Source organism: Melanerpes formicivorus, unplaced genomic scaffold (assembly GCF_026170545.1).
Source record: "Melanerpes formicivorus ecotype bairdi unplaced genomic scaffold, bMelFor1.0.p_v2 SCAF_1, whole genome shotgun sequence".
Classification (NCBI taxonomy): Eukaryota; Metazoa; Chordata; class Aves; order Piciformes; family Picidae; genus Melanerpes; species Melanerpes formicivorus.
Genome location: NW_027142353.1, coordinates 56,858,687 through 56,872,265, shown reverse-complemented (window position 1 = coordinate 56,872,265; position 13,579 = coordinate 56,858,687). Strand labels below are relative to the sequence as shown.

Here is a 13,579-nt window from a genome sequence, read left to right as displayed (position 1 = left end):
ATAGTCCTGTGAGGCATTACCTTTTCTCTGTACAAGCCAGGTTAACTATTTCTCCTTACATACTGTTTTTCAGTTGTAGTTTATATTAGTCTGTTTAGTGATAGAGAGAGGACTCTAGTCTGAATTAATTGGGTGTTACCACCTTCTGCTTAAGTAATTGGTTACAGATACTGAAAATAGAAAATTGCTGTCTGTAAAAACCTTGAGAATGCTGTGTGACCCTGGTGATTTGTTCTAAACTTCTCTTCTGTTAGCATTTGATAGGACATTTTGCTCCTGACTTGACCCCTAGAAAGAGAGCTTAGATGTGCTCTTCTCTGACTGTTTTTCCTTACTGAGAACTGATGCAAAGAATGTCTTCCATGTTTTCTACTGTGTTTCAGGCTTCTTGGGTTCTCCTTAGGAAAATGTTAGTGTATATAATGTTAGCAAACATTGACATTTTGGACAAAGATTGGCTCTGCCATAGCCAGTCTTGAACACTGCCCAGCAAAAGGGAAGTTTAGTATGTATTCACCCTATTTTTTGTACTTCTCATGCAATTCCAGCATCTTTGCAGCTTGGAGACTTCATGACAGGAGTTTTGGAGGCCTTTTAGATAGGTTTTATACCTAATATGGTGAATTTTGAAATGGCTTAATGCTCTTAAGAAGCTTTTGTATCTTAGCTGTTCTGTTTAATTTCTTTTTAATAGGTTTCCTCGCACTTCCATTGTCCTGTTTGGAGTTGAAGTCATTAATTATTTGGGTTTTTGTTATTTTTTAAAATATTTTTTTATTCCCCTGGGATTTCATTAAATATGTGATGTCTGGATAATTATATCTTCAGCTGTGTTGTGTGGCTTGACATTAAGAGATTGTGGTTTGGTTTTTGTGGTTTGCTTGGGTTTTTTTTTTTTGTTGTTGGTGGTTTTGGTTTGGTTTTGGGTGGGGGTTTTGTTTTCTGCTCTCTTCCCCTAGTCTGCAGAGAGGTAGTTGATGTCTTCAGTTACTATTTTTGTGGTCTGTCTTTCTTTCCCTTATCTCACAGATGCTATCACTCAGTGGAAATGATTGATAGTATACCATTAATACATTTGTTTCTTTTAGTTTGGATATGGATTTTTAATACAGCACTTTACCTGTTGAGGTAAATAATTTAGTTAGGATACTGTGCCTTCCTAGCACAAAATAGTATTCCTTCAGTGGGTAGATGAATCTCTTGTTCCTTATTGAGACAGTATAATACTGTCTTCTGATTCTTGTCGACTATTCAGTTTTGAAGATGCCTCAGTCATGTATACTCTCAGATGTGGTCTTGCAGGTTTTTGGTTTCTTAGGCTTCTAGCCTTTTTGTGGAAGCACTTGGATATGCTGGTCTTACTTTGGATGTGTTTCAGATGCACTGTGTCAGTGGAAATTCGTTTTGGCTGGATTTCAGTGACTCCTTTGGATTTTTGTGACTTTGCTCCAAATGTACTTTACCATGACTGCTCTTCCATCACCTTCATCCCTAGTGTTACTAATGTTACTTAAGGCTTTTAAATTCTAGTTTCTGCTTTTGCTAAAATGGAGTTGATTTAAAAAAAAAAATATTTCTTCTTTTTGCTAGAGACACTCCCTACCTCAGTTTCTGGAATTCATAATAAATTTAAAACTCTATCATTCAGTGATGGAGTGAGGACCGGATCTGTGAAGTATTACCTAGCTGTCTAAAAGCTGTAGTATTTGCCATACTTTTAGAGAAGGGCCTGTGTTTTACCTTTTATTTCTTCCAGCAATTAAGCCTTGAATGAAGCTATGGGATTGTAACTATTTCAGCATGAAAACATTCATAAAGTGATGTAGCCCAATCTAGAAGGAGGACACAAAGCCTGGTTCAGGAAGGTGTGTTGTATATTGGTGGTGCCTCTGTTTCACAGTATCACTAAGGTTGGAAGAGACCTTGAGGATCATCGAGTCCAACCTGTCACCACAGACCTCATGACTAGACCATGGCACCAAGTGCCACGTCCAATCTCCTCTTGAACACCTCCAGGGACGGTGACTCCACCACCTCCCTGGGCAGCACATTCCAATGACAAATGACTCTCTCAGTGAAGAACTTTCTCCTCACCTCAAGCCTAAACTTCCCCTGGCGCAGCTTGAGACTGTGTCCTCTTGTTCTGGTGCTGGTTGCCTGGGAGAAGAGACCAACTCCTTCCTGGCTACAACCACCTTTCAGGTAGTTGTAGAGGGCAATGAGGTCACCCCTGAGCCTCCTCTTCTCCAGGCTAAGCAATCCCAGCTCCCTCAGCCTCTCCTCATAGGGCTTGTGCTCAAGGCCTCTCCCCAGCCTTGTTGCCCTTCTCTGGACACGTTCAAGTGTCTCAATGTTCTTAAACTGAGGGGCCCAGAACTGGACACAGTACTCAAGGTGTGGCCTAACCAATGCAGAGTCCAGGGGCACAATGACTTCCCTGCTCCTGCTGGCCACACTATTCCTAATGCAGGCCAGGATGCCATTGGCCCTCTTGGCCACCTGGGCACAGTGCTGGCTCATGTTTAGGCAGCTGTCAATCAGTACCCCCAGGTCCCTCTCTGTTTGGGAGCTCTCCAGCCACTCTGACCCCAGCCTGTAGCTCTGCATGGGATTGTTGTGGTTTCCATCCAGCAGTAATTTTGGTGCTTGTGTGCTAGCATAAAACCTTGAGCTCATGCTGCAGCAGTATCAAACATGTATTAATTGCAGACTAGCTCCCCCAAGTTTGTTTTATTTTTTGTTGGGTGGTTTTTTTTCAAGTCTCAACAGTTCATCCGGTGATCAGTCCAATCTTAGAGGTTTCTAGAAATTGTATTTATGTTGTTAAACACCTTTTACTGTCACCAGTTGTGAAGTGTTTCCTATTTTCAACCTGTTCTTCTCACTCTGTAGGTCATTCTTTAATTTTTTTTTTTTTTTCCCTTTAAATTTATTTTTAGCTATTAATTTAGAAATCCTGGTAGGGACATTGCCTCTGTAGGTTTTTGGTGTTTCTGCTTGGTACTGGCCTTTTTAGAAAACAAAGTCTTGGGGGGGGGGAAAATGTAGTAGTTTGGTTGCTGAGTCTTTTAGAATTAGGAACTGACATTTGTGAGGAAATATGCAGAGAAGTTTACTTAACACTATGCAGTAACAGTTAAGCACATAATCTTTCATTATATTTACATCATAGCTAATAATACAGGTCATGAAAACCTGGTTTTTAAAGAGCTATAATGGGAAAAATAATATATTTAGGCAAAAAGATAGATGGTTTGAATCTTACTGTTGCTACATACTATGTGCATGTATCATATAATCCAGCACAAGTCTGTCTTTCTACTAAGGATCTGTAAAAACAGGGCTAGCAGAGGTTTGAGTCAGGCCCGATGTATCGTCTGGCACCTCTTCTTTGCTCCGATCTGTTCAGGTGTATTAAAAGCTTTATATGCTTGTGATGCTTTTGTCCTGGTCAAGAAAGAAAATATGTGGAGTAAACCTGGGAAACTTAAAGAATCAGTGAACTGGATTAATTCTTTTCAGCAAGAAGAAGTCTAGGGAAATCTAAATTAGAATTACTCAGCCCTAGAGCGTAAAATAAGATAGGTAAAAGAGAATATTGGATTCAATTAATCATCAGTGTAACCGACTGATTTCCAGGGAGGTACAAGTCAGGTCCATTCATAATATTTCCCCCCCACACCTCATGAGAAAACATCTTTCATTCCAATTGAATGTTACCTTTATTGCACTTCAAATGCTATTACATAAGGGCATTTGGCTGTCAGGCTAACATATGAAGGAATTAAAAGGTGGTCGCCTCTCTTCTAGGATTAATCTGGTTCACAGCTTTGTTGTTTGCTTGTCCCGCATCACTCCACCCCAACTCCTGCTCAGTTAATGGGCAAGAGGGCTTGACTGATGTTGTGAATGTGCAGAAGAATATTTGAGCTTTATTCTTTGGGCCTCTACTGTCTAGGGATTTTAAGGACTGTCCTCAAACAGTAGATCAGTTGATGCTCTCTATTTTAAAAACGCTGCCAAATCTGGGGAAACTAATGAAGGTTATAAAACCTTAAGAATAAATATAGCCTTGAACTTTGAATGTTTTCAGTCTCTTGTGAATGATCACATGTGCTCATATGAGCTATGGATGCCTGAACCTGTGTGAAGGGTCATTGAAGTGCATATATAAACTTTGGAAATTACTAACAATGTAGGTTCATATTGCATCCTAAGTCTGGTTTATAATGTATATTCTGTGATTTTGCCTTTGCTATATCCTAGTTTTAACATAGTGTAGTCTGATACAGGCATCAAGTGGGATGACCTAAAGCTAAGAAATGTTACTGCTTGGGTTTCTTTGAATCATTTATCTGTGATAGACTATTAAGGAAATATACTACTTAATTCTAGTGTTTGATTACTTAATTGTAGTTATGTCTGTCTGTCTCTACCAAACACTGTATTGTTTTCCATCTCTATAAAGCATCAAAGAAAGGATTCTAGAAATGTCAGAGTGGAGAACATTGAAGCAAACAGTAGTATTGTTACTTTACTCATGGCAATGGTTGTACAGACTGACATTGTCTCCTTTTGTAGGATGATAATGATAAAATTCAGGCTTGAAAATTCAGAATTGATTTAATTAACATGGTTGATAGGAGAGATTTCAGGTGAAGAAATGGTTTTGGACATCTAATGTTTGTTTTAACCCTGTTTCAGAACACACTGCTTTTGTGGAGGGTAGCAAGTTGATACAAGAAGAGCAGGTTCCCCACAGAAAAGAAACTAAAAGCTCTTGGAGCAGCTTATTAAGGTAAAGAGATTGCAGTGGATTTCTGGATGGGTAAGTATTTATGAGCAGGGTATTTCTACTTTTTCTATTTACCTCACTTTCTAAAGGATTTATTTTAAAAATAAAGAAAACAAAAGGCACAGAAGGCTACTTCTGGCCTTTCACAAAAGCTCAGTGATGTCACACATTGGTGCCCACTCCAAGACATAACCAAATTACATGTAGTTACATCTGTATTTTTGTGTATATCAGGATCCCTCTAATTTACTGATTTGTAGTACAGATGTTTTTTAGAGAGCTCTTTAGTCCTTTGGCACCAGTTCTGTATCAATTTGGAATTACAGCTACAGAAATCATATATCCAGGTTGCCTGTTTAAATTGATTGTTTATAATTGTAAATTCTACCATGAATTCAAGTGACTCCCCAGACTGAACAATTACTAAAAGCAAACAGTAACCTGAAGGAAGCATTTTTTACTGTTAAGAATAGAAGAGGTAATTGTTGAATTCTGCAGTGTAACATGGGGTAGTAAGTCTGGGCCTCAAATTTGCTGTGTCTGGTAGTGGCTAGAAATGAGAGGTTGCTGTACACCTTCCACTGCTCAGTAATGGATCTGTTCTTGTCATGTGCAGTGGTTCCATATACCAGTAATACTGGGGCTACCTAGGGGGCTTTGGCAGTGGGGGTTAGGGGAAAATCAGTCCAAATTCATAATAATTAACATGGAAAATTATACCTTTTTTCCCCTTTTTTTCCTATGAGTATGCATCTTAGGCTTTCACTGTGTAACTCTATTGATACTGAAACTCTAAAGCTTTCTGAGGGTGAAATTCACTAAAAGTTCAAATTTTCTTTCTGCATGTCTTAACTTTTTATCTTGCTTTGCAGTCTGGCAAAAGCGGTGTTACAGGATGATTGCATGCAGATATGGGTAGGAAAGGGGCTGAGAAGTCAGGATCATGTAATAAATGCCACCAAAATATCTATTTCCTATGTATGTATCAGTTGCTAAACTACAGTATGTAGCTCTTGTTTAGAAAATGCTTGTGATGGCAGGGTGTTTTTTGGGGTGGTTTTTTTGCTAGTATAGGGTTAGTAAGTAAATGAATGTTAAAGCATTCAAAGGGCATTGAGAAACTTTGTTTTTACTTTACATGATCTCAGGAAGAAAATGAAGTAAAACCTGGAGCTATTAATTCTGTAGTTATTTTGAAGAACAGTTGCCATGAAGTTACATCTTAACTCTGAAGTTGGGTGTGTTTTTTCTTGCTTTTATGTTTTTCTTTAAACAGCAGATTTGGAATGGATGCGGGTCCTCTGGGAGGATTAGAACTGTCTGAACATACTTCTGATCTACTAGGAAATACCACCATGGCAGCAGGTCTTGCAAACGTAGGAAATACATTTGGTGGTCCTCCAAGTTCATTAGTTTCTAGACCTAGTAAATTCCAAAACTCGGCTATAGAAGATGATGATGACGTAGTTTTTATTGAACCTGTCCAACCTCCACAAAATTCTACATCACTGATAGCAGATCAAAGGAACGCTGCATTTACATCATCCAAAACCGAAGAACTTCAGGGGAATGACTGCAAAGTGCTTCCTCCTCCAAAAGACTTAAATTCTCAGAAGGGGAGTATAAGTGAAACTATTATTATTGACGATGAAGAAGACATTGAAATGAATCAAGGACAAGAGAAGAATGCTTCCGGTTTTAATGAACGAAGGCTTCCAGAGTGTAAAAATAGAACCAACGATCTGGAATTCTCAGCTTCCAGTTTTTCGAGAAGTAAGGTAAATTCAGGAATAGGTAATAGTGGTATAACCACAGAACCAGACTCTGAAATTCAGATTGCTAATGTTACTACATTAGAATCAGGTGCTGTGAGCTCTGTGAGTGATGGTCGTTTAGAAAATGCTGAAGGGCGTGACATGAACTTAATGATTACACATGTAACATCACTGCAGAATGCCAGCTTGGGAGATGTATCTAACGGACTGCAGTCAAGTAATTTTGGTGTTAATATGCAAACATACACCCCATCTTTGACTTCACAGACCAAGACTGGTGTAGGACCTTTCAATCCTGGTAGAATGAACGTGGCTGGAGATGTATTTCAAAATGGAGAATCTGTGACTCATCATAATCCTGGTAAGCTGCAACCCTGCATATTTCCTTTAAAAATGGGAAATAAATGACAGGGTACTTGATTCAAATATTTTTGGTAGTGGCACTGCTTATTTTTTTTTTTCTTAATTTGTGTGGAAGATCTTGGTTCCCTTCATCCTCATCACAACCTTATCTTTGACTCCAGCATAGAATTTGCTCAATGATATAATGTGTTAGGTAGGTAAACTATCCCAGTTAAGTAGCTAGTAATTCCTTCAGATATTTTGAAAAACAATTATTTGTTTCTAGAGCAAAGCTTCTTTATGACTTTAGTGTACCCCTTTAACTGACACAAAAAAAGTTCAGTATATCTGTGTAACTTTATCTTTTTGTGGTGTTCTATGACAGGTATAATGCATCCAGTTTAGGTATTATTTTACTGATGTGTTGTCTTGCCATCTGAATGTAATTTAACTTGCAAAAATGAATTTGAATGTCTAATTATTAGTTCTAAGTAGCTGGTTCTTGAAATTCATTGCATACTGAGCAATTATCAGTATTGACAATACTTAAAGCAGAGTCCAAGTCGTGGGCTTGTGTGTTCTGGCAGTAAGTTATACACACTTTATTATTGCTATTTAGTTGCCTGGGACAATATGCATTTATAGAATACAATATTAATTGGTTTGAATTAACTGGATTTGTTGTTATCCATGGGATAACAAACTGGTATTCTGCTGCCCTGGTTGGCTAGAAGAGGCACTGGAAAGCCAAAGTGCCAATTTTGCTACTGGTTAGGGTCATTTTAAATGGAAAACTTAAACCAGTTGCAATCTAGGTGCAGTAGCCCTTTGTTAATGCAGTTTCTTACTCATTTCATTATTAAAACATAGATTATTTTTCAACTTGTTTTTCAATGAATGTTTCAATAGCAGAGTCCTTTAATTTGCTTGTATATAGTAATATGCATTTGTACAGAAGTATGGAGCTAAACTTTGAGTGTTAGGTTGTGGGGTTTTGTGTTAATCTTGAAACTGACTTAGAAATTTGATTTCTGAAGTTGAAAGCTTCAATTTTTTTTTTAACCAATCTGTATATCTCAGTGAATAATCTAGAAACTCAGTTCCCAGTCTTTTAAGACTAACAGTCCCCCTACTGCTAGTTAATCTTAGGCATGTGGTATAATTGTGTTACTGTAGATGGTCAAGTCATTGTGGATGAGAACCTAAAGCATTTGTTACCTAAAAGTAGTGCCTTTGTTTTTCTTGAGGAAAGTGCATCTCAAAAACATCAGGATGTCTTTTCCTTTAAACTACTGAACTTCCATTTTTTGGTTGCAGCTAACAGAGATGTATCAGAATTTTGCTGAGGAGAAGTCTGATAGGCTAGGACCATAGCAATATTGAAATAGATTGAGCTCAGAGTGACAGGAATAGCTGGAAGTCTTTTTAAGTACTTGATGAAAAAGAGTTACTCAGAAGGGAGAGGGGAAAAGAGTTTCCATGTGGATATGAGATTTATTTTAAGGTGTACATATATAGGATTCCTTTTTTATGGCTGTAGTCTTTGTATGTGAAAAGCAAAGAGCATTAGGTTCAAAAGGAAGCAGGAAGGGCTGCACAGGTAGAAGGGAAGGAGAAAAATACCACATGAGAGGCATTAGAAAAATGGAAATGAATGTGAGAAGGAAACAGGGGGAGAGTGAAAATGTCTGTAGTGGAAATTATGACCAACCAAGAAAAAGCTTGCAATCCGGTAGCTGCATATTATGTACAGGTTTTGGTCCTTACAAAGATGTGAAAGAAAAGTTTTCAAGATTTAAGTTTCAGTGTTGTTCAGTAGAGGTTAACCCTGCTTGTCAGCAACTTTGATAATATGACAGGAGGCATTTGATCTTGATTATGTTTAATAGATTCTACACAGTTCCCGTCTGAGATTGGGAAGGGTAGTATTTTTTGTGGATCAGCATTGTTCCATCTGTTCTCATTTCAGGATTTCCAAAATAATTCCCATGGACATGGAGACTCCTGCTTTAGTTAGTTTAAGCCTAATGGTGTTAAAAACACTTTGATGTATGTAATTTGAAGATTGTGGATTAAAACCCACTGCTTGTAGCTCAGAAATTGGATGTAAGAAGTTGCATAGCAAACTTACACAGATACCATAACTTTCTTTAGAGAATTGCTAGTTGGCATATATTGAATGTCAAAAATTTGTGGAAGGAGTTAATACATCAATTTACAGAGCAGTTTAAAATATCAAAACTATTCTGCTACCTGAGGACATTTTAGTTTGCATCTTGGACAAGACCTTTTTATTCATGTTTACTTCTGATATAGAGGATTTGATCACTTAAAGATGGCAAGCATGTACTTTTTCAAATGATATTTCTTTCCCACCCCCCCAATCAAAAAGAGTGTTTGGACATGTGACATACTGTTGAAAATATAGTAGGCCAAAACTGTCAGTAGTGAGGCACTGGTGCATACATTGTGTGTTTGTTTCAGAAGTGGTGTGACCAGCAGCAGTAGGGAAGTGATTGTCCCCCTGTACTCAGCACTGAGGAGGCTGCATCTCAAACACTGTTCAGTTTTGGACCCCTTACCACAAGAAGGATGTTGGTGTTGAAATGTGTGCAAAGAAGGGCAACAAAGCTGGTGAGGGGCCTGAAGAACAAGTCTGATGAGGAGTGGTTGAGGGAAGTGGAGTGGTTTAGCTTGGGGAAGAGGAGACTGAGAGGAGATCTCATTGCTTTCTACAACATCCTGAAAGGAGACTGTAGTAAGGTGTCTTTTTGCAGTCCCAGGTGACAAGTGATAGGACAAGAGGAAATGGCTACAGGTTGTACCAGGGGAGATTTAGAATAGACATTATGAAAAATTTTCCTCACTGAAAGATCATCAGGCAGTGGAACAGGCTGCCCAGGGAAATAGAGTCACCATCCCTGGAGGTGTTAAAAAGATGTATGGGGGAGCTTAGGGATGACATGGTCAGGATATCAGGTAGCGATAGGGCTAGGGGGAATGGAATGAAGCTGGAGGTGGGGAGGAAGTTCTTCACCATGAGAGTGGTGAAGCCCTGGAATGGGTTGTCCAGAGAGGTGGTTGGGGTGCCGTCCCTGGAGGTGTTTAAGAGCAGGCTGGACGAGGCTCTGGCCAGCCTGATCTAGTGTGGAGTGTCCCTGCCCATGGCAGGGGGGATGGAACTAGATGATCCCTGTGGTCCCTTCCAACCCTGACTGATACTATGACAGGTTCTGGTTGGACTCTATGATCTTAAGGTCTTTTCTGACCAGGTGATTCTGTGTTCTTTCACTGGATCACGTTGCTCAAAGCACTGTCCAGCCTGACTGAACACCTCTAGTGATGGGGCATCTGCAACTCCTGTGGGCAGTCTGTTCCAGTGTCCTGCTACATTCATCATTAAAAAATCTTAAAACGACAAACCAACATTCCTCATGTCAAATCTGAATCTACTTTTTCAGTTTAAAAGTAATTCTCTTGTCTTGTTGCTAGAGGTAAAACGTATCTTGCAATCTTTCTTAAAAGTTCCCTTTATATATTAAAACATCATAGTACCATCTGCTTGGAGCCATCTTCTTAAGGCTCAACAACCACAACTCTCTGCCACTCTTTGCAGGAGAGGTGTCCTAGCCTTCTGTCTTTTTTGTATTTTTGTGCCTCTCTTCTGGACTTGCTCTAGCAGTCCCATGTCTGTTTTGAACTGGGAACACCAAAGTTGAATACACTACTCTGGGTGAAGTTTTATCAGAGCAGAGTGGGAAGAATCACCTTACTTGACTTACTGGACATGCTGCTTTTAATGCAGCCCAGAATACAATTGTCTTTATGGGCTGCAAGCACACATTGGTGTGTCATGCCCAGTTTTTCACCCACCAGTATCCCCCAAGTCATTCTCTTCAAGGCTGCTCTCATACATTAATTCTTCAGTTGATACTGAATATTGCCCTGACCAAGGTGAAAGACCTTGCACTTGGCCTTGTTAGGCTTATGAGAGCCTGTTCTTTGAGCCTGTCAAGGTCCCACTGGATGGTGTCCCTTTCCTTTTATCAGCTGCACCACTCAGTTTAGTCTCAGTATAAACTTGCTGGGAGTGCACTTAATCTCTCTATGTCATTGATGAAGATACTAAATAGTGTAAGTCCCAGTAGAAACACTTAAGGGACACAGCTTGTTACTGGTTTCTGTTTGGGCTGTTAACTGTAAATTCTTCAGATGTAGCCATCCAGCCAGTTCCTTTTCTATCAAAGCCATGTCTCAAATTTAGCAGCAAGGATGTTGTAGGAGACCATATCTGAGTTCTTGGAAAAGTCCAGGCAGATGAACAGAAATCTATGCAGCTGAGTGTCAAGTGTTTTTGGACCGGATCTTCAGTTTGTTTTTTCTGCATGAGTTGCAGTTTTGTGCATCAATGCTGCTCCAAAGTCAGAGCAAACACCTACTAAATTGAGGATGAAGTTCAGAATATCACATATCTGACCAGGTCATTAATGCAGATGGAGCTGAATGTTCTTCCAGTGCTGCATCTCTCTCTAAAACCTACTACTGTTTTCTTCCCCACCTCTGCTCCAAGTTGTGCTGATACATTTTTTTCAGCTGATTTTTAAGACATCCTTTGATTGAACCTGTCTTTTTGCCTTTTTTTTTTCCAAGATGACTCCACAAATAAATATATTAATGCAAATGAGAGTAAGAAAGAATTTTATAGCAGTTTAGAGCAGAAATAAGTGAGACAGAATGAGAACACCCTGAATAGCCATGGTAGTAAGAAGAAATTGAACATGAAACTGGTGTCTCGTAAACTTGGCCATTAAAGAATTGCATGTAGGAACCTGAAGAATCAAGACATAAGGGCAGTGAGACATGGAAACTTCCCAGGAATCAACTAAGGAAGTGTGATACACCTTCTCAGTTCAATGACATGGAAATCAGATTTTACAGGTCCTTTGCAGAGTATATAAATGGAGGTGGCAACCTGGTTTGAAAGTGAGGAGAATCCCAAAGTATTTGGAGGTGCTGCCAGGATATAAATACTATCTGAGGTAGTAGACATAGAATCAGTAAGATTGGAAGAGACCTCAAAGATCATCAAGTCCAACCTGTCACCCAACACCTCATGACTACTAAACCATGGCTTCAAGTGCCATGTCCAGTCTCTTTTTGTACACCTCCTGAGACGGTGACTCCACCACTTCCTTGGGCAGCACATTCCAATGACCAACAACTCTTTCTGTTAAGAACTTCTCACCTCAAGCCTAAACTTCCCTTGGCGTAGTTTGAGACTGTGTCCTCTTACTCTGGTGCTGGTTGCTTGGGAGAAGAGACCACCCCCCACCTCTAGTAGTACAGAGAAGAGACCACCCCCCACCTCTAGTAGTATGCAGAAGAGACCACCCCCCACCTCTAGTAGTATGGAGACGAGACCAACCCTCCACCTCTAGTAGTATGGAGACGAGACCAACCCTCCACCTCTAGTAGTATGGAGACGAGACCAACCCTCCACCTCTAGTAGTATGGAGACGAGACCAACCCTCCAGACGAGACCAACCCTCCACCTCTAGTAGTACAGAAAAGTTGGAAGAGGGCACACAAACCATGTGTATTTTTCTGCTTCCTCTGCCCTTTTTTTCTCCTCCCCTCTTCATTCCAGCTGTTTGCTTTACCCTCAAGCATTACAACGGGTAAATTTCCAGCTTGTCTTGCATGTTTGAGAAATAGGATATCCTTGAGAGCCACAGTAACACTGGGAAGTGATTTCCTACTTTCTAAGGAGTGTACATTTTTTGGTGCCGTAACATGAGCTCTTGAAACTTTGTCTCTAAAATAAATTTTAAAACTATGCATCAGAATATGTTGCTAATAAAACCCTCTTAGGGAAAGAGACAACTTTACAAAGTAGTATAAGGAAAGGGTGCCTTCTATTTAATGAATGATTGTGGACTAAGATGATGTCCCTTAAGCATAAGGTGTGGACAGTTGCAGATGTCAGGTTAAGATTTTTGCTATCTGAAGCTACAGAATTCAGAATATTCTTTCCTGGTTTTGTTTATTAATGCTAGTTGTAATAAGACTCCAGGAACACACAGAGTTACTGCAGTAAGACATTCAAAGCTTTAGTATTTTTATTTAGTTCACATTAAATGCTGTGTTTAATCTTTACTTAGAAGTAGTTGCACAAGTACTATTTATGCAAGTGTTGACCCTTCAGTAAATAAGAGTAAAGTACTGTTTGAGATGCTGGGAATAAAAAGGTAAGTCTGAAGTGCTGTGACAGTGCTTGGGATATCTGACACACGCTATGGAAAATGTGCTGAAGTAATGTATCATTCCTGGCATTTTTCAGAAGGTCAGTGTTCCTAAGTTCTGGTGATAGTTATTTAAAAGGAAATCTTATATTCCAGAGGAAAGTCTAGAAATAACATTTTATTGGGGGATTCCCCCCAGGGATTATGTAATCTGCTCCAAACCAGGATACTGAGTACGTGATTTAATGGATGCATGCAGACTTTCTGGGTGTGCTTCTCTTGGAAACAGTTCTACCAGTTTGTTGTTGTGCAAGTTACTCTGGGATGCTATGCTACGAAAGAATGGGCAAAGATGACTTTGTTCCATAGTAGTCCAAAAATCTGGAATACAGGGACATGAATTTATGTGCTGCCAGAATTTAATA

The 13,579-nt window shown here is 39.5% G+C and overlaps 1 protein-coding gene across 13 annotated transcripts in view; it reads left to right on the top strand.

Annotated features, from left to right (window-relative positions):
* The window catches only part of ZMYM2 (zinc finger MYM-type containing 2), a 101,989-nt gene that overhangs the window by 19,803 nt on the left and 68,607 nt on the right, over positions 1-13,579 (top strand). For 4 of the 13 annotated variants that reach the window (XM_068144420.1, XM_068144389.1, XM_068144403.1 and 1 more), the window contains 2 exons: positions 4,705-4,798; positions 6,072-6,931. In XM_068144420.1, the coding sequence (XP_068000521.1) occupies positions 6,082-6,931 (850 nt within the window). In that variant the 5' untranslated portion in view covers positions 4,705-4,798; positions 6,072-6,081. Of the gene's footprint in view, positions 1-4,704; positions 4,829-6,071; positions 6,932-13,579 lie in introns of all 13 variants that reach the window. The other 9 variants (XM_068144372.1, XM_068144365.1, XM_068144351.1 and 6 more) reach the window with 5 other exon arrangements.